At 53.1% G+C, this 20,502-nt stretch overlaps 1 protein-coding gene across 13 annotated transcripts in view; it reads right to left on the bottom strand.

Annotated features, from left to right (window-relative positions):
* HIPK2 (homeodomain interacting protein kinase 2) overlaps positions 1–18,897 on the bottom strand; it is a 145,126-nt gene extending 126,229 nt beyond the window's left edge. For 9 of the 13 annotated variants that reach the window (XM_087767797.1, XM_087767800.1, XM_087767801.1 and 6 more), the window contains exon 1: positions 18,383–18,894. In XM_087767797.1, coding sequence (XP_087623923.1) covers positions 18,383–18,401 — 19 coding nt within the window. In that variant the 5' untranslated portion in view covers positions 18,402–18,894. Of the gene's footprint in view, positions 1–16,157; positions 16,406–18,382 lie in introns of those variants that run through there. The other 4 variants (XM_087767809.1, XM_087767810.1, XM_087767808.1 and 1 more) reach the window with 4 other exon arrangements.
* Positions 18,898–20,502: the final 1,605 nt, after the last annotated feature.

The following is a 20,502-nucleotide window of genomic DNA, read 5'->3' as shown; positions in this document are numbered from 1 at the left end:
AGCGCAGCGCGGGGCGGGACAAGCACAGCGACCCAGCAGCTTTGGGTTTCATAACCGTGATTACGTCCAAAGTGACATCACAGAACACTCCGGTGTGTACACTGCTCCTGTGAGAGGATGAATAAAGAACACGGCGAGGGGAAAAAGCAATGGCTTTCACATGTCCCCTCTCAGGTGGGCACGCGACACCTGCACCTGGCTGCTGCTCTTCCCTCAAAGCCTATGGCTGCTTCTTCCAGCATCTTGAAGTTACCCCTGACAGCTTACACTCAGAAGTTTGCCAAGGTATCTTTTTCCCTGACGAAATGAGCTGTTCTGTCGCACAAGGCTGGGCCGCAGGGCTTTTAAAAACGGTTCTGCTGATGTTCAAAGGGAGCAGCTTGCTGTGCAGAGGAGTGGTAGAGTTAAAGTAGTAGGATCAGCACAAGCTCCTACCCTGCCATCTGCCTTCAGCTCAGCCAGGCCTTCTGAACAGCCAACGTGGGCTGGGGCCACTGGAGTGAGCAGCAACTCAATGACATGAAAGACTGCCTGGGTTAGTTGATTAAGAATAAGATTAAGAGGGCAGGAATCTTGTATAGTGCTGGTACTGACTCAGTCTGGGGATTTCATGGGGATATTTAAGCCCAGTTTTCGAAAGAAGTCTTTTATTTTGCACAGGTGGGTGTTCATGTGCCTGCTTAAACCAGCCCCATGAACCGATGATCCCAGAAACAGGGGTCATCTCTGAAACTGCTACACTTTCTTCTTCGGTCACCCCCGCTAGAAAGCAGGAATACTACTTAACTACCTCACTCCCCTGTAATGTTTAACTCCTTCACGTTTATAAAGCTCCGCAGGAAACACAGGAAAGCCCAGTGGGATGGACAGGGACGCTTCTCACAACCGTGGGTCGCAGATCCCCCTCGTTTGCCCTGTGGAATTCTCCTTTTAAGCGCTGGTCACTGGCAGCAGACCCCAGCAGAGGCGGCTCAGCTCTGCTCCTGCACATCCAGATTGACAGCTGCTTCAAGAGCTTTCCCTCTTTTTTCTTTTTTTAAATAATAGAAGAGTCACTTAAGGCTTGCAGATGACCTCAAAGTACCAAATTGCTGACCCGCCACCAAACTCTGAGCTTGCCAGTGCAACCATGAAGAGCAGGGCTTGGTCCCCTTGATGGATGCTGAGGGCAAAACAGTTTTGTAGACCCATAACAAAATGCTGAGGTCCCCTTTGACGTATCATTCTGCAGTGATATCCTACAGCAATTTAAAGGACCACTGTGGCTGATCTCCAAACCCAGGAGGAGACAGGCAGAGGGAGCAGCGGAAGGGTGCTCGTCTGGAAGGGAGACGGGGGAGCTGGGATGCGTGAGGGCACAACCTGCCTGCTCCGAAAGTGAAAGGAACGGGGAGGCCCCTCCTTCCACAGACAGAGGAAGGGAAAATAACAGAGGAGCGAAAAGCCTGGACTTAATCACGAAAAACAATAGCTCATCATTTATTTTCATACCCCCTCGCTAATGCTGGAATAATGCTAACAGCGGAATTCTTATGGCATGCATGTCATGCCTGCAAATACCAAGTGAATTACTTCTCAGCTAGGCTATGGGCTATGGCACTGAGCAGCACATTCGTTACAAGCGATTGGATGACGAACAACAGTTCCCAAATTCCTCCTTCACAATGCTACTTGCATTAGTTGTAATTTAATGAGGGAGAGAGAGAGAGAAAGTTTTGGCTCAAACCACTGAAATAATACTGCCTGCCACTGCTTCCCACTGGGTCTTGTATTAACTCACACCACCACCACTACCACCACCACCTCCTCCTCCTCCTCCCCCCTTTTCACACCTATCCTCAGGTGCTAAAAGTGGTGTCATGAAACCCATCAGCATGGCAGGAGAGCATGGCAGGAAGCCCCCAAGCACATGCATTCCTTCTGGCTGAAAGGCAGGAGAGGACACAAACCTCTCCCTCTCCTCTGCTGACAGCAACGGGAGGGCTGGAAGGGGGTCCTCCAGAAGCCAGTCTCTGCGTGGACCAGCCTCCAACTCTTCTTTGGTCTCTTCCTCCTAGAGAACCAGTGCAGGTGAAAGACACTGAACTGGCAGCTCTGGAAACAGAGCACCAAGCGCGCACAGCACGACCCATGTCGGTGCAGAAGGCCCACCACGCACCTTTGCCAGCATGGTCCTCCTGCCTCCCGGAGGGAGCCACAGCAGGGTAGCCCAGCCCCGTCCTTGCCCTGCCAGCTGTCTTAGCTGGTTTGTCGCTCTTCGTAATGATTCTGAGATCTGGTAAGCAGCCAGTAAATGCGAACAGAAACTTTGCCATGGGTAAGGCCTTCAGTGGTATAAATGTGCCATTACTGTTGACCCCTAGCAAACCTGGGAATCACTGCCACGGCTGCCTCCTCATGAGCTTTCAGGTATGTCTGTACCTCCCATGTCTTCAGGGCAGAAACCAAGTCCCTCTTCTTTGCTCCACAGACCCTGCCACAAAAGGGACAGCCTCTTCGGAGAGGCAGGGGCATCTTGCAGGTTTCTGCCCTGGAAGGAGCCTAACTGGCCAGCATCACCTCCCACTCCAGCAGCAACCTTGCCACAGAGCCCATCTCCCTTCACATGACAGGACATTTATCCACCAGATGACCCTACATGTAAAGTTCACGCCTGAAACATGACCCAGTGTGTGGGGTCTCATATGCTGGGCCAGAAGAAAGCTGAGAGGTCTGATCTGTGCAGCAGACCTACAAGTAAGAGGCTGCAAATATCATTACTGCTCCTCTGGTGTATCCAGTCTCTTCAGCGTTTCCCCCCTCTGATAGCATGTAAATGACAAACATCCACAGATTCCTACCCCGTGGAGCATCCAGAATCCTCCTTATCCCCTCTGTGCCAAATGTAATTTAAAAGTCCCCACCCCCAGCCACATTTTGCGGTGTTTTGAAAAAACGAATCCAAACTAAATTTACGCGTTTCTGAAACGAAGGTATAGGCAAGGGAAGGCAAAATGCCCTTAGGATTGGAACCAAATCTATTTGTGCAAATGAGACCTAGGATTTACAGTTACCTTCCAGCCTCCAGCATGTGCTACAATCTTAGCTTTGGCTTAAAAACCATCTGTTTTCTTGTAAAGGTTGACGAACACCAGTGATCCTTACGCTGGTGTACTGGCCGACGTCCCATGGACCTGACTGGGGGAGGAAGGTGGGCAGGACGCCACAGGATGCTCCCAGGGACATCTGCAGACACGGGTCTGTATGAGCACACTGGTGCATGTGTGTGCTTCCCAGCAATACAGCAGGCACGATGCTGAGGGGCACCTTCAGGACCTATCCGAATCCCCCCTCCCAAGCCCAAGCATAGCATGGCACGCTCTGTGGCTTTCCTGAAAGTACAGCTGTGTTTTATGCAGTGATCGGGCTTTGAAATAAATGAAAGCATCTAATGCTGAAGTGACCCTAAATGAATGCAACAACAATTGTTACAAATAAATAAACAAGGATCAGAACCACAAAGAAAAGGAAGAAATAGTGAGCCTTAGCCTGCTGTGACTACCTGAGTGCTGGGCAGCTTGCCCGCTCCCGCAGCACACGGAGCCCAGCATCCCCCCGAGGGGCACCAGACGGAAGGGGTCCCCGTGCAGAGAGCAAGCATGGGGAGGGGGGGACACAGGCATGAGAAGGAAGTGGGGGGCTTCCCCGACGGAGGCCCACCACAACGGCTACGTGGCCTTTAGGAGCCTGGCACAGGGGTAGTGTTACCTGCTACCAGCCGCATGCTGAGCCCGCTGCCCGCAAAAAGAAGCAGTGACCAGGCTGGGGAGATGGAGAGCGGTTATCAGGGGCAGAACTATAGGGACGAACATATGTAACCAGACATACGGAGACCAGCTGGGCTGCAGGCAGAACAGGCCCATTACTGCAACAACTTCTTTGGGCATCCAGTGAAAACCACAGAGGTCAGAACCGCCAGCCACAATTAATCACATTTGCAGTTTAAAACCCGACCAAATCCAACACTTCTGCTGGGACCAAGAAGTTCGGCTGGAGGTTCCTGGCCATGCTGGGAAGGCAGAGGCTGTCCCGCCCCTCCCTCGGTGCCCCTCCTGGCAGGCTGTCACGGCTCAGGAAGGGTGAAGCTCAGCCGCAACACTCAGTGCCACACTTCAGTTCCCTTTAAGCCTTCAAATTAGAGTTTACACGGGGCTTAAGTGCAGCCTGTCCCAACAGAGAGTTGGATTTCACAGTTCTCGCGTGCTGCTGGGTTGCCAGTTCCAACCAAAAAGCGGACGAGCATCCCACAGGCTGGCTGGCAGCCAGCCCATCCACCCGGACACCCCGAACAGGGGATGGGGAGCGCCTGCCCCCACAGCCCTCCCCATGTCCCTGGCAGGCAAAGCAAGAGGGCCAAGATCACTGGGAGAGGTTCCTGCTTCCCTTGCCTCATTTAGCCAAATAACTCCCAATATCTGTCTTTTCAGCAATCATTTCACAGTAACCATGGAGCGTTTTACCTACGCGACTGTGCCTGCGTTTTTCCTCCCCCACATGCCCACTGGCCCCCCAAGGCTCACCCCGAGCCCCCACGCTTGCTGGCCCATGGCTCGGGATGTCTGACACGCAGCATTCAGCTCCCATGGGAAGTCGGCATGTTCTCGATACATGGCTACATCCTCAGCCATGGACACCTCAGGTGGGCTGGTCACCTTCAACAAAGCACGACCGAACATGACGGGCCTGTGCTGGGGAGCAGGCAGCAGAGGGGAAGAGGCTGGCAGGGACAGGAGAAAGGACACAAAATACACAACCAAAGTAAAAGCCCCATCCCCTCCACAAGCCCTACAATGACAGAGGGTGAGATGGACAGGAGTACTAACCTCAGTGAAATCCAAATGAAAAACTATGGTCTGCAACTTGCTCCAGTGATGCCAAGTGACACAAGCATGTCTCCTAGCTCACCCCCAGTGCTGCCACAAGCATCTGTTTTATTGTGCCCAGTACCAAAAGCATTGGGCATCCCCACCTGAAACCCTGCCCACCCTGCCATTCACTCACATCCCATCTTCTTCTTCCCTCGCACAGTATTTTCTACAGGCAGCGGCTTTTTGGCAGGAGTCTCGGTGTCTGAGACAGGGCATGGCAAGGGAAAGCAGACGTAAAGCATCTTTGTAAAGCATCTTCTTCCTGAAACCCCTTCAACCCTTCCTGGCTGAGGAAATGTAGGGATTGATAATGACTCAAGCCCTCCTCTGGGAAACAGCAATGATTTTGGAGGAACACGAAATAACTTTTAAGCCAAGCCCAATCCTAAAGAGGGGAACTCCACAATCTGTAGCTCGAGTTCGCAGTTGAGCAAGAACAAAACCAGGGCTCAGGCGCCTACCTGCAGGGATGCTGAAAAAGCTACAGCTGCTTTACTGAGGTGGTCTCACCTACGTTAGATACGTTGTGAGTGACATGGTAAACACATCTAAATGGATACAGATTCTCCAGGAGATATTGCATTTGCATACAGATGCCAGCGACATCACAGGACCAGGTGAAGATTGAAATAACTAAGGATACAGCAGGACAGACCTGAAACACATCAGCAGAGCTGAAGAGATACCAAAGAACTGGTCCAGTAGGGCCACCAAAACCTGGCACTGGGAGAGATGTGTAAAAGACACCAGCCATGCACCTGGGTCACGATGGAGACGAGCTGGTGGATGTGGATTACAGATCACTGGTATCCCAGTCTTGGATGATATTTTTCTCAAGCTTGGATTTCTAGTAACCCTTCTGTTCAGCCTGAAACGAGTCACGTTGCTTCAAAAATCTCTCCCTGCCTTTTACAGGCAGAGTGGCAGTGTCCCCTCCTGAACACAGTGTGATTTACAGCCTTCCACGCTCACACCGGCGACACAACCCCTTATGCAGAGACTGCAGACAGCACTTCTGCCAACACGTATGCTGTCACACCATCGCTCCACATAAACACCCTGCATTCACCTTGTTTATATTTCCTCCTGTACAGGCTGCGACAGCTCACGAACACACAGAAGGCCTAATTTATATTTATAATAAATCTCCCTTCTTCATCCCCCGCAGTGGAAAAGAGCCCTGGTACAAATGCAATTTGCTGAGAGAACGGTGTAACAGCTCTAAGGAGAATCGGGCCCACGCTGCCTTCTGTAGACAAAGGGGATGCAGCCACATGCAAACACATGTGCGTGCTCATACAGATGCCTGCAAACATGGGAAGAGTCCCACATACATGTATATATACACACATATACTCTTCCACCTGTGTTCTCACACACAGGGCTCTGTAACAGCATCTACGGTCCCTTCTGACTCGCATGGGCTTTCAGGCAGCACGGGCAATTGGAAGCTGCACTTTCATTATCCAGGTGCTCACAGCCTCAGATAAGCGATGAGAAAATGACACTGCAAGAGAAGTATTGTCACCATCAACGGGATATGCTCGTGTCTGGGTTTCACGTATCCTTGTCAGGTGGTGCAGCTATTTTAAATGGGGTTTGCAACGTGTTTCTTATCCCCACTTGCTAAATACATACACACTCTGATGTTGAGAGAATGCAGAGGGGAGTTTGATGGGAAGGCAGGTTCCTGGTGGTGCCAGTCACAGTGCTAGAAGAGATGAAAGAATTTCTAGTTGTATAAATGACTAAATGTGATCCCCACTTGCTTTGTAGGCACATGCCTTGCGGGAGTTATGAGGTCTTGGGTTTCTCCACAGTGTCCACAAACTGGCTGTAGCCAAGAGCTGTCCTTTTGTTTCAACCTGGCTTCAGAGAAAAGGTTGCGATCTCTCTTCCCTCTGCAAAGGACCTCATTCCAGCTTCCCCTGCCCCCATCACCCCAAGGCCTGACCGTGGAAGCGCGGTCCCTGCCGGACAACGCTGTTAACCTGCTCAGAAACCGGGGCTAGCGTGTCGTGCTGGCGCTGCACAGGGGCAGCACACCCAACAAGTCCTCTGTGGTCTCTGCTGGCTCCCAATAAGCTTCCATGAAGGTCACCTAACCATTAACTCCTGCCGAGGTGTTCTGTGCTCACAGAACTGAGTAACTTTAACCCCCAATGGCATTGCCGAGTTTGAGCGACTCATGTGATTCCTCCTACTTGCCGACTTCTCTCCATCCTGGTGGCACTAAGTTGGACCAAAAACTCTTCACTCAACACGGCCAGCAAGCCCACTAGCAGCCCACCCAGATGCCAGAAAGCTTCTGTGCACTGACAATTTGGGAGCTAGAGGCTGGGCATCATCAAATCCCAGTGCTGCTCCACTGCTGACCCAGGGCTCATCCTGCAGCACGTCACGCAATTGCTGTAACGGAAGGAGCCTTGTTACATACTCCTCTGCCCCGTTGCATTGCTGAAGCTAGCTGACACGTTATGGATTACTGTGCCACTCAGATCCCTACCCTGCACTCCTCCCTGGGGCATCACAGCGCCTAAGCATGGGATCAAAAGTGTTTGTCAACATTAGGGTGCTCAAGAGCATCACCGGAGACTTGCCATGTTAATGAAGACCCTACTCTGGGTATTTTAAAGACTAGCAATGGCACTTAACTCCCCAGAAATTTTGCCACAAGAGGAAGATTAAAGATTGCACACACACACAGAGTTATGAGGATATCTAAGAGGATTTTCTTGGAAATTTTTCTCCAGCTTCTGAAGTCAATCATCTAAACAGAAGAGTAGCAATGATGGCCAGAAATTACTATTTAGAGGCAGAACAGAGACCTGACGAAAATCCTTGCCAAACTATTTGGAATTTGTCAACACTAAATGCTGCTTAGGAGAAAATAAAAACTCGTGCATTTTAGCTGGACGTTCTTCACCTCCAGCCTCATGCTTTAAGCAAACAGATAGCCTTCCTACCAATGTAAGCATGGAGCAACATGGATACTCATCCTTCTGCAATCCTGCTGCTGTCAGCTCCTGTCGGACTGACAGCCTGAAGCCATGGAAGAACCATGCACATGGTTACAAACCAGGCCCCCAACCCACTACCGGCACAGCACTTCCAGAAACACCACTGTGAAAAGCTAATACTGGGGTGAGGCGCAGACCAGCTCCGCCACAAGCACTCTCTGGACAGGCTGGAGCATTGCCTAGAGATCATACTTCTGCTGATACCCTTCTTCCGGGTACTTCTCCCTCTCCTCCCCATGCCAGAGCTGGATGATTTGAGCACCTGTCACATCCTTTCTCAAATACAGGTTGTGAGCTCTCCAGGGCAATGCCATGCCCCGTTTGTCCATCTTTTGGAAACTTTGCAGCACAGGGATCCTTGACTTGGGATCCCAGCTGCTAGTGGCTATGAATAATTCTTAATTAAAATAAAAGTGAAGCTGCACCAGGGGACTGTTGTGCCTCCAAGTCTTCTCCAGACTAGATTACTCTCGGGAGACACAGGAGAGCTACCACTGAGATAAAAAAACTACTAGGTTTACATAGAGACCATCAAAAAAATGCATCTGTATTGTTCTGACCTCCAGCTCTTTTTTTTTCCTTTGCTTTTTCCTAACCTTTAAAAGGCATGTAAGATAAACAGAGAAGAAACCAGGCAGACAACATTCTCGGAAAAGATGTAGGAATATAATCAAGCCCTCAGACACACGCACACAAACACCATAATTTATCTCTTCCTCCTCCTGTTTAAGATGATCCTCTGTTCTAGTATCATAATCTGTTGCTATGGAGACAGCTATGATGTCACTACGAGAGGTTTATGGATGCCTTGAACAGGAAGGAAAGGTACATGATGATGGGAGAGAAAAAAAAAACCACCTACAAACAGCTGCTGAGCAGGAGACGTTCCAGGAACGGCAAGTGTTAACAGGGAAAAGATAAATACATTGACGGTGCTGGCACTGCTGCAGACAAGAGCAGAATATAAACCGTGTTTTAAAAATAAAGAACGCTTACAAATTTTGCCTACAAGTAAAAATATTCTGGGAAAGCTAAAGGAGCTTCCTGAAAAACCAAACTTTCTCTGAAATGTTCTGCAAGTTTTCTGGGACTGGATATTTTCTGAGACTTGCTGCTAGAGTCCAAGTCTCCATCAACCCACTCTATCGTCTGCTGTAACATTCCCTCCAGAAGTGTTAGCGTAACACCCCACCAATGCAGCTAATAGTTAGGGAACTTGCTGGCTACCCGCCATCCCGTGTGCCTTTACGATCTGCAACTACAAAAAAAAAAGTCACGTCTTCAAGCAAAAATAAACAGAGACGCACTGAATCCACTGGATCATATCCAGTAGCAAATAAACACCCTGACCCCAAACTATAAGCAAAAAAGAGCTTTTCTTGCTCTCTTCACCCAAGAGAAAAACCATAATCTTACAGACTCACTGCCAAGCGTACTGACATACCTGACCTGCTACTACAGAGAACAGTATGTTGAGCCTCATATGCTCAAAATGCACCCAGCCTTCGGGCTACGCACATCCGTGTGCGGCATGATGCACGTGTGGTTCTCACCCATGAGCTCCGGCGCTGATGACTCTGCCTCCGCGCTCATACCCGTTTCGGTCACCCGGACTGATGGTGAGAGTAGGGCAGACACAGGGACAGAGGGTGAGACAGTCACACGTGCCCTTAAAGACATCATGTGCAGGCTGCAGGAAAATTCAGCATGCAGGGCCTGCCGGGGAGGAGGAGGGAGGATGGCAGGTCAAATTCATCCTGCATAGCCACCTTCATCGTGGGAAGCGCAACAGCAGCAAGGGAGGAAACCACAAGGATCTCAGATCAATGAAAAGTGCTGGTGTTTTGGCTAATCTCTGCTCTATCAGAATCTCCTGAGCATAGAGAGCAGGATCAGAGATCTTATGAGAATGCTATAGCATCAGTTTTGCCTCTGGTCTCAGCTCCAGCCCGGGAATCCCCAGGCAGACTCTCCATCCTGCCTATGAGCATTAGGATATACATAGCATCTCCTGTCCTCACCCACCTTCCCTTCCAAAGATGTTAGAGACAACTGCAGGGAAAAAAACCTGGGAGAGACTGAAGTCAGTAAGGGCAGCTGCAAAAACAGTCCAAGCCAGGATCTTCAGCAATTCATCCAACTTTCTTCCTGCCGGCTTTGGCTGCGACAGCCTCAGCGCCTGTACTCTTCAGGGATCACCTCCCTCTCTCCTGCTACAGTCACTTGTCCTCATCTTCCTCCCCCACCCGTCTCTCTCATCCTCTTCTCTCTTGTTCCTGACCAATTTCCTTACTTCTTCTCAACCTCCAGCCCACCCTTCCCTTCCCCAAACGAATCCCTGTCAAAAAATGTTTAAGGAAACCCACACGTTGTGATTTCGTCTCGCTAAAGAGCCCAGCCGGTTTGTATAATCCACCCTCCTGTGTCTTCATCTACAGAAAATGCAAATCCTTTGGGGTGGGAACTATCTACCCCTTCATGTCAATGTCATGCCTAGCGTGGTAAGGTCCTGCTTTTGCTTGGCCCTGGCGCTACTACAGCAAATACAACTGTTCTTGGGAATACTTCAAAAGCACCAAAGGAGAGTAAAAGAATAGGAGGTGTGAAAACAATGCCAAGTGTTTTGTGGTTCTTTCAGTTTCTTTTATATTTTGGGGGTAAGGTTCTGTTTCTATTTTTTATGAAGCAATGTCTTCTCTTCTGTGTTTTCTATTTGGGACTGCGGAGTGGAAAACAAAGCTGATCTTGGTGAAGAAACAGATATTGTGCTTTTTTTTAAATTGGCAGGTGACACCAAGCAGGAAGGGACTGCAAAGTCAGAGGAATTAGATTAGAATTCAAAACAATCCCGACAAATTGAGAGGTACAGGATGAAACTCAAATGGGACAAATAGGAAAATCATATGCTTAGGTAGGAAAGGCTAGCTCCACACATACAGGATAGAAAATGGCTCACAAGGCATCAGACCTCTTGGACAGGATCTGGGAGCCACGGCACATCACAAACTACACACAGATGAATGCTGTCACAGTGCAAAAGTTAAACCAAACAGGAGCACTGCCTGTAAGAGATGTGAAGGAACACTTCTGCTCTACTTGGCCCACGCAGGACCCCAGGTAAAGCACTGTGCTCTAGCAGTGCCATTCAAGAGAGAGGTGGACTAGCTGAAGGGAACACAGAGAAGCAGAAGGATGGTCGGAGCCGCAGAAAACAAGACACAGGAGAAAGCTGAAGGATGTGTTTGAGATAGGATCTGGCCTAAGGAACATAAAGCCAAGGAAAGACATGACAAAGAGGAAGGAATAATTTTTCCACACCCACTGTCGACAGGACAAGGAATCACAGCAAGCAAAGCAGAGCAGAGTTAGAGAGGAGGTAAAATCTTTTCAACGACAAAGACAGCTAAAGGCAGTGATGACAGCCTGGGCAGGCCATGGACACTCCATAGATAGGTAATATGCTAGACAAGCATGTTAAGGAACATGCTGGACAAGCACACATTTGGTATAGTACATCCTGCTTTGAAACATTTTTTGAAGTCTTTCCTATGCCCACTCCCTATGATTTCAATGATTTTGGTGAGAGCTAAGTTTCTTTGGCATTTCAGCATAGCCCACAGACCAAGATAAACCTGTCAGCGTTTAGAATCAGAGGAGACATTAGCCTGCAGGGTACCGCTGTGTAACACCACTGTCCCAGGTCTTGCTAATGCCTTTAAGGATTAAAGGTTATAAAGAACAGGGAAGACAGCTGCCCTTCTGAGTTTCCCAAGTATCTCTAGCAAATACCACTGCCTTGCGGGGTGACCTTTCCTGATTTTCAGGGTAGGAGCTGTAGGCAATTGCTCTTACTTCATCCTTCCAGAGACAGATGTCAGCACAGGCCCGGGAAGGTGAGCAGGACAGAGAACAAGGCATGAATAAAGAGCGAGCTTCAGCTTCTCCGAGCAAATGTCCCATTCAGTGGAAAATGCTGAAGAAAACCAAGGGAGCAAACTATGCCATCCTTCACCCAGCATAAAACCCCCTCTCCCTCCAGAACGTGACACAGACGGGCTAAGACTCGCTGCACGGAGACAGTGCTCCCCTTCACGCAGCTCCCCGGGTTTCAGTGGCACTGTTACTGATCTACACTATGATCCTCCAAATCAGAATCAAGCCCAGGAGCAGCTTGAAGGGCTCGCATCTCGAGGATGCTTGCCTTCCGCTGGCTATTTTGTACCTTCCCTGCAAATAAGTGAAAGACTCTGTTCCTTGGCATCATTCTGTCAGTGGCTTGATCAGACAGCCACTCTTTATATAGTGCCTTGAACATATACAGCACTGTATAAACACACACTATTACAGCTTATTATTACTTTCATTAAATAAATAAATTCTAATGGTACAGCTTTTTAATTCTTTTAGCCCTGACTCCAGACTCTCCAAGGTATTTTGAGATGTGGCGATGCCTTTGCCAGCCCACGGAGACGGGGGCTGGTCCTCCGCTCACCTGCATAGGGAAGTCTTAAAGGAATGATTTCTACCATCAAAATTACCCAACCCGGAAGGCTGCCTGAATTCAAGAGTGGTCCCAAAATACAGACACTTGTGCTTTCCAGAGGAACAACCTCAGTTGCTGATGTGGCCAAATGAGGGAGGATTCAGGTGCGCTCTGTGCTGTAAATGGGGGGAAGCAGTAACATGCCTCTACTCTTCCCCCATGACAAACAGACAAATTGCTAAATGCCCTATCTGGAGTGAAATTATCACCTGGGTTTATTTTCAAAACAAAAGCTGAACTCTGTACTGCTAGGGGGGAATAGTTTCAAAAGAGAAGGCCTCCTGTTAAACAGCTAGGTCTGTATTAGGGTATGTAAATAGCTGAAGAAACCACCTTTTCTCTAAACAGCATTTAATTCTCACTTCTTGTTGTCCACCAGTTAACCTTCCAAAAGCAAGAAAAAGCCCTATAAATAATATTTCCCATTCAGAGGGCAGAGATTTCCTAGTAAGGGTGAGGAAACAACCTCGTTTTTATAAATGGACTGATTAAGCTATAGAGGCCATGAGTCAGAAAGGTACTTCAGCGTGTGGCCAGCTTTAAAGACATAAACAATTCTAATGAAGTCAGCAGCACTGCCTGTGAGCTTAAATTTAGGCACAGACCTTAAAATATCTTCTTAAATCGGGAACGGAGAGGAAAAGGGTGGAACTTTCAAAAACGTCCAGTCTCAGCCTACCCGACCTCTACAGATACAGGGATGGGGACACCATAACAGCTGTCAGCCCACCACTGAATGCCTTTGCAAACTCCCCTTCTCGGGAGTCTTGCCCAAAGGCATGCGCTATCCCAGTTGCCTCGCCTTCTGCACCTGAGAGAAGTGGTCTAATCTGCCTCGTACCGGCATCTCAGCCCAGTCTGAGCAGAAGGTGGCTAATCTTGCCCTTGACCTCGCCATCTGGCAGGACTGCTCCAACACCATCACCTGGTACCCACTTGGTGAGGCCCACAATCGGGACAGGGATTTACCTCCACACCCAGGTCACTAAACCTTCCATGATTTGACCTCCCAGAACTTTCCCCTTAACCAAATATCCACATACTTTTACACGCCGTTGCTGTGAATTGGCCAAAACCGAGTCCTATTTGTTTAGCCACCCAAGTACGTTATCTGCCTCTGAATAAATGGTCTAACTTCCACGGGTTGACCGCAGTTCAAAACCTTCATAGGCACCAAGGACATCTCTGGGCTGTCCTTCATCAGTGGAAGACCTACACTGATCAGGGTCCATAGTCAGCTCTTACCCAGTCTGGATGAAGCTACATCCAGTGGTTTCAAAGCACCATGTGAAAGTGGGCGGTAAATAGTAACCACTGGGTAAATGGGGAAACTGAGGCACGGGAAAATTAAAATTACTTCATTTTCCAGGCCAGCTGAGGTGTCAAGCCGAAGCCAACAGGGTTTTCCCTGCCTGTTACAGCCACACAGAGGAACGCGCTGCACAGAGTCCAAGGGCCGATGACTGTGGCGAGTAACTGTGCTTGCCTCTTTGTCCAAGCGCGTTGTTTGCCTGCTCGCCCTGGCCCCTGGTCCTGGCAGCGCTCTTTCCACTTCTGAAAATAAAATGGCATTTTTCATCCATTACATCTCAAACCCATTTAATCGCTAGACACGGCAGCATGATAAGAACAATAATTATAACTGGAGGGGGCTTCCTGTTATCCCGGCTATAGCCATATCCTGAGCTAATAAAAACTTACACTTTTGGTCCCAGCATTGGCTTAGCTTAAGTTCTGGTTATTAATTCATAAACAGGAAGCGCCTCCGAGTTATCATCTCCCTGCACAAACTTTGGGGTAAAGACCTTTCCTCCGCCTCACTGGTGCCGCCTCCCCGATGAGCAAGTTTTGTGCGCTTAAACGAGATTTGGGGATGCATTCAAAACCCAGCAGGGCTGGCCTGTTCCTGGCATTAAATGGGATCTGATCCGTGACGTGTCCGGGGTCAGAGTTCCAGGCTTCCCAGCCCCTCGTGTGACAAGGACGGCGTGCAGGCAGGTCCCTGCCTGTGCTGAGCTCAAGCAGCGGCACTGGTGGCGAGGTGCAATTTACAAATATTACTGAGATTAATTCCATAAGCCACCCACATAGAAAACTACCGACGCGGCTGCTAAAAATACACCGCGAGTTGCAACAAAGTTGTCAGGCATAAGTTATAAGCAAAGCAAAGAGGAACAAAACCAAAACAGAGGTAATCACTGTTTAGGAAATAAAGGTTAAAGCATATAAACACCTCTTTTTACCCAATTCTAAAGGATGCCAGGTTCGAGGTAGCCAGGAAACTGCTGGAGACACCCACCCAGGGCAGAAAGCCACCTGCAGCCCAGGCACCAGTGATGCCTATTGTGGTAAGCCCTCTTAAAATGGGCTCTCCGCTGGTCCACAGAGCCTGGTTCTGTGCTCTGCACAGAAGGAAATGTCTCACGACAAGCGCACCACTGATGATTTTGCACAGCAAGGGCAACGTTTCCTAGAGGAGAGCCCGAAGAACCAGATTCTCGCTTGCCTCAAGCCATTCGCCTCCTCTGAAGCCGACACAGCCGCCTCTGAGGAAGCCACATCTCTAGTGCCCAACGGGACGGCAGCCACCGGTTTGCCCCAACTCTGGAGCAGAGGCCATGCGGGATTACACCTGCTGAGGCCCACCTTGAAGCCCAACACATTTCCCCGTGTGGCTCACAACCGAAACTAAAATCCAGGTCAAGCATTGCACAGCGGTGTTACTTCTGTTTTATTTTACTTGATAGGTTTTTATGTCCTTCATTTTACCACTCAGCTCTGCAACACTCGGAAAAAAAGGAATGAGAAAAACCCGGCAGAGGAGAAGATGACAGCAAAATCTCTGAAATCCTTAAAACGAACAGGAAAATTCTCCTTGCACAGTGTGTGTGGGGGAGGATTTCACACCAGATATTCATTTATTTATCATGCCTCGCCTATTAATATCAGGTGAGGCACCATTCTGCCTCCCAGAACCAGTATTTAAGCCAGCTGCTCAGCACAAGCATGCACTGCTCTCACCTCCACATTGAGAACTGTGGGTGACTTTGTGCATGTGCTCTGCGTTATCACTCACTCAAATTTCTACTGGAACCATTTCATAGGGCCTCCAAGGCATCGCGTTTCTTCCTGGGGTGCCTTTTCTGTCAAAGGACCTATGTTCTGAAATCCGTACGGTCGAGATATACTGTTTCACCTGCTCTCGCCTGCCTTGCGGTGGTGGCGGTGGGCGTGCGTGCGTGTGTGCCACCCGAGACTGCTCCACCAAGGGCAGGAGCAGAGAAGCAACTGCCCGCCGCAGCGCTGATCCAACCCCTCGGCTCCTGCGCTCTCCTCGGTGGCCTGACAGTACCTGATGCTCCAGAGGAGGGCTACAGACCGGACTGGTTATGCACATAACGTGAGGCTTGTAAGGGAGGATCGCAGTCCTCGCCTCCTTCCAAGGAGGAAATCGCATCCCCTGCGATAAGTAAGTTTTATCTATGCACTGCGATATTGCAGGGAATTCTAAGGACCTCTCATGGCAACCAGGAGGCGAAAAACATTCATTAACCCCTCCTCCGCCTCCCTCGAAGCCATCCAGCAGCAATTTAACCCGCAAACATACTGCAACACAAAACAGATGAAACAATCCCTATCGGCCTTTACGCGATGCGCTGGCTCCTGCGATTTGAGATATTCACCTACTTTAAGGCTTGAGGCGTGCTGCAGAGCCTGGCCGTGGACCCTTCTGTATCAGTTGCAAGAAATTTGTTTTTACGGGTTGCTTTTCAGGGCATTTTTTCCGTCCGCTCTCTTTTTCCAGTCGGGCAGAAGAAGCACGGGCGCCGCTGAAGTTAGGATGCTCCAAGGAACCGCTAAACTTCCACCGCACGCCCCGGTGCGGCACCGCCGCCTCCTCCCCGGGAGGAAGCCGGCGCCCTGCCCGCCCCGGCTGCGGCCGAGGCCTCCTCTCCCTTCCCTTCCCTTCCGTTCCCTTCCCCTGCCCTGCCCTGCCCGGCTCCGGGGAGGCGGCCGTGCCGGCGCTCGGCGGGCGCCCGCTGCGGCGCGCCGGGAAGGGGAGCGCGGCCGGGCTGACCGCAGGCCCCGCGCCTCACCCCGCCCCCGGCCGCTGCGGAGCCGCCGGCCGCCGCCGCCCGCCCGCGGGGCACCGCACCGCCCCGCCGCCCGCCCGGGGGATGCGGCCCGGCGAGGAGCGAACTTCAGAGGAATCGCCGCATTACCCACCCTGCCAGCGGCGCCCGCGCGGGAGGGGCTGAGCAGGCTCAGCGGCGGGCGGCGCGATGCCGGGCAGGCCTCACCGGCCCGCCGGTGGCCCGAGGCCGCGCCGCGGGGGGGGGGGGCGACAGGCCCGGCCCGGCGGGGGGCCGCGGGCGGGGGCCGGGCAGGTACGCGCGGGGCCTGCGAGCCCCCGCCGCGGCCGGGGCCGGGGGGCGGCGGCCGGGCGGCGGCGGCCTCCCCCTGCCCGCGGCAGGCCCCCGCGGCCGCCCGCTGCCGTTGAAGGCGCCGGGGGCGGGCCGGGCGCGGGGGGGGGGGCTGCCCGGGCCCGGGGGCCGAGGCCGCTCGGCGGCGCGGCCGGCAGAGGGCGCTGCCGGCGGGCCGGCCCCAACCGGCACTTCGGGCCCGCCGCGGCCCCGCCGCCGGCACCGGCCCGCCGCCGCGCAGGGCCCCGCCGCCGCCGCCGCCGCGCCCTCTCCGCGCCCCCCGGCGGCGCCGCCGTCCCCGCGCCCCGGCGGCCCGGTGCCCGGCAGCGGCGAGGGCGGGGAGGGCCGGCCGTCTTCCCTCCGCTGCCGAAAACGCTCCTCTTTGTCTGCCTGCCTCTCGCGGGGTCCAAACTCCGCACCGCCGGTGAGCCCGGGGCTGCCCAGAAATAACCCGGCGGGCCGGTAACTTTACACCGCCCGCCGAGCGCCCTCCGCTCGGGCGCTGCAGCGAGCCCGGGCTCGATTTTCTCCTCAGATAAGTTTTACCGGCTTCGCCGTGGGGAGAAAAGTACCGCGTCCCCGCGTCGTGCGTCCGTGTGTCCCCGTCCCCGTTCCCCCCCCCCCCCCCCAGCGCCCGGGTCTCCGCCGCCACCGACCGCCCGGTCCCCGGGCGGGATACAGCGCCCGCCGGGTGGGTGCCCCCCGCTTTATGTAACGCTCCGGGGCCAGCGCCGAGCCGGGAGGGGTGACGGGGGAGGATAAACGCATGGCGAGGGGATTTAAATTAGCCCCGATATGTTTTTTTCAATTTTTTTTTTAAACAGCCACCCTGAAATACGCACCGATCTAACACCCACCAACCCCCCCCCCCCCTTTTTATTTTTGAAACCGAAAAAAACTAAGTTGGGGCACTTGGGCTTCTCGCCGCAGCCCGGGCTGGGCTGAAGGAGAAGCCGGAGGAGCTGACAGGCGGCTGCCGACAGCCCCGTCCGCCGCCGCCGCTGCCCGCGGGGTCCCCGCGCCCCGGAGGGGAGCCCCGGCGGGGGCAACTCTTGGAAAACCGGCGAAAGAAGCGGGGTGGCCGGTCCTGGAAAGGAGAGCTGCAGCGAGGGGCAGGCAGGCAGGCAGGCAGGCAGAGGCACACGCAGACGGAGGCGCAGGGCAAGCTCCGTCCACCTCATTGTTCTGCTCGGCACCGGCACGGACTTCACCCGCCGCCCCCCGCCGCGGCCGAGCGCCCGGGACCGCGGGGCCGGGGAGGGCTGGCGGGGGCGGGGGGGGGGGGGGGCAGAGCCGGGCGGCGACCCGCGCCTCGCCCCGCTCCCCGCCGGGCGCCGGGCAGGGCGGGGGTGCCCCGCCGCCAGCCTCCCCGCAACAACGCCGGGGGGACGGCGAGCCCCCGGGTCCCCCCCCGCTCCCCGCGTTCCCCCCGCGGCGGGGCGAGGGGTGCCGGCGGGGCGGGCCGGGCCGCGGCGGGCCGGGGCTTACCTTCGTACATGGGGGCCATCGGTGCAAGGACGCCTGTTATTCATGGCAACGCCGCCACGAACGACGCGAGATCGCAGCCCCCCAAACTCAACACACATCTGCCATCTTGAGCGGGTGTCTCTCGGCGGAGGCGAAGCTGCCGCCTGCCTTCTGCATCGCTGCCCGCCTCAGCGCGGGGGGAGCCGGGCACATCCAGCCCCGCTGCCGGCCCTCCGACGCGGCCGGGGCGGGCGGGCGGGGGGCGGCGGCGCCGGGCCGGGCCGGGCCGGGCCGGGGCCGGGGCCGGGGCCGGGGCGAGGCGCGGGGCCGGGCAGGGGCGGCGGGCGGCGGGGCCCCCCCGGCTCGGGACGGCGGCGCTGGGGAGGGAGGGAGGGAAGGAGAGAGGGAGGGAGGAAAGGAGGGAGGGAGGGAGGAAAGGAGGGAGGGAGGGAAGGAGGGGGGCTGGCGCGGTGCCCCCGCTCTCAGCGCGGCATGGCTGCGTGTGCCGGGGCGCCTGCAAAAGTTGCACTGGGGGTGAGAGAAAGGGAGAGAGAGACGGAGGGAGAGAGAGGGAGACGGAGACCGAGACGGAGAGGAGGGAAAAAAAAAAGAAAAAAAAAAAAAAAAGCAGCGAAGGGAGTTTGCAAATAATCAAGCGCCGATGGCACTGATCGCGGCTTCCCAGAAGGAGAGGGAGCGAGCGAGAGAAACCCTCTGCTGAGATTATGTGGGATCTTGTTTAACAACACATTTCAATCAGGAGAAAAAAGGAACAGTCAACAGAAGTTGGTGAAACACTTCTGTCTTCCCCCCCCCTCCTCTTTATAGAAAAGAGAGGAAGGAAAAAAAAAATAAAAAAGGCAGCTGATTGAAGCTTTGCAATTCACTGGCTGTGGGGATCATATAATTTGAGCTCATGTTTTACAATAGCATGGAAAATTCCTACCTCTCCCCCTCTCCCCAAATAAATCTTCTATTCCCTCAAGGCATTTCACAATCTGGTTCACTGACAAAAGTTCCAATTTATCCTTTTTTTTTCATTTAGCTTGCTTGCAGTGTAAATATTTAGCGGATGCATTTAAAATAAACATACGTTGTTGCTTTTAGGATTCGGGTTGTGTTTTTGTTTTTTTAAAAAAAGGAACCACATCAAAGAAGTGTTTACTTACTGAGATTGACAGCCACTACTCCCCCCCCCCCTCCATTTTTATTTTAAAAGATCCATCTCTCTGGTTGAGCTCTTGCTGTAGGAACACCAGCCCAACCAGTATCGTTTTTGTCGGTGCATACGGGAAAGCTGTAGGTGAAGCCACGTTATCCAGAGCCCCCTTTGCCTGACAGGGGCTTTACAAAGGAAGGTCAGTCACCAGGTACCCATTACGCAGGCAAGGAAGCTGAGACTCCCGCAAAGCCTCTGGCAAAGGTGGAAACGAAACCTCAGGCTGTGATCCTGCATTAACTCCCGTCTGGATCTGCCCGCCTGGAGCTCCTCACCGGCGAGCAGCCTGGGACCAGACCAGTGAAGACATACTCTCTTCGTGCCTGCCGTTACGGCTGGTCCCCAAAAATGCTGCTTCTTGCTGCTGCTGGTGCCAGCCCAGACCTCTCCCACCGCAGGATTCAATCGCAGCAGGGCTCGACACCTGCCTGCTCCTGTTGATGTCTCCAGGAGGAGGAGGAGGCAAGAGGTAACTTTTACGTGGGGATTTCAGTGAGAGCCAAGCGCTCCCGCCAGCCTGGCCCCTAGTCTCAGGGTGCTCAGAGGATGCCTGCGCTGGCAGATAAAAGCGGGCCAGGGAGCCACCCGTGTTGACCGGCTGATGGAGCAGGATGGCTGTGTGCACACTGCGGAGGACGTGAGCCACACGGGCTCCTGCAGGCCCCCTCGTTTGCGAGGTATCTTCAGTATTTTGCATTATTTTTTTTCCCCACAGAAAAATGCCTGAACTAACAGGAGGGCTGTCTCACGGCCCATTAGCATTCTGTTTACAACATGAAGCTGAGGATACGTGTTAAATATGTCGGGGAGTGGCATGCAGGGCAGGTGGAGGTGGTTGAGGGCGTAAAGTCGGCTGGGACGGCACTGGAGGACTGTGTACAGCAGAGGGAGCAAAACCTGCTGCCGTCTCATCCCTGCTTCA

The sequence above is a fragment of the Nipponia nippon genome, unplaced genomic scaffold, assembly GCF_047370975.1.
Source record: "Nipponia nippon isolate SJK-2023a ecotype South Korea unplaced genomic scaffold, ASM4737097v1 scaffold_3, whole genome shotgun sequence".
Lineage (NCBI taxonomy): Eukaryota > Metazoa > Chordata > Aves > Pelecaniformes > Threskiornithidae > Nipponia > Nipponia nippon.
The sequence above is the reverse complement of the archived record's forward strand: the minus strand, read 5'-3'. Positions and strand labels throughout refer to the sequence as shown.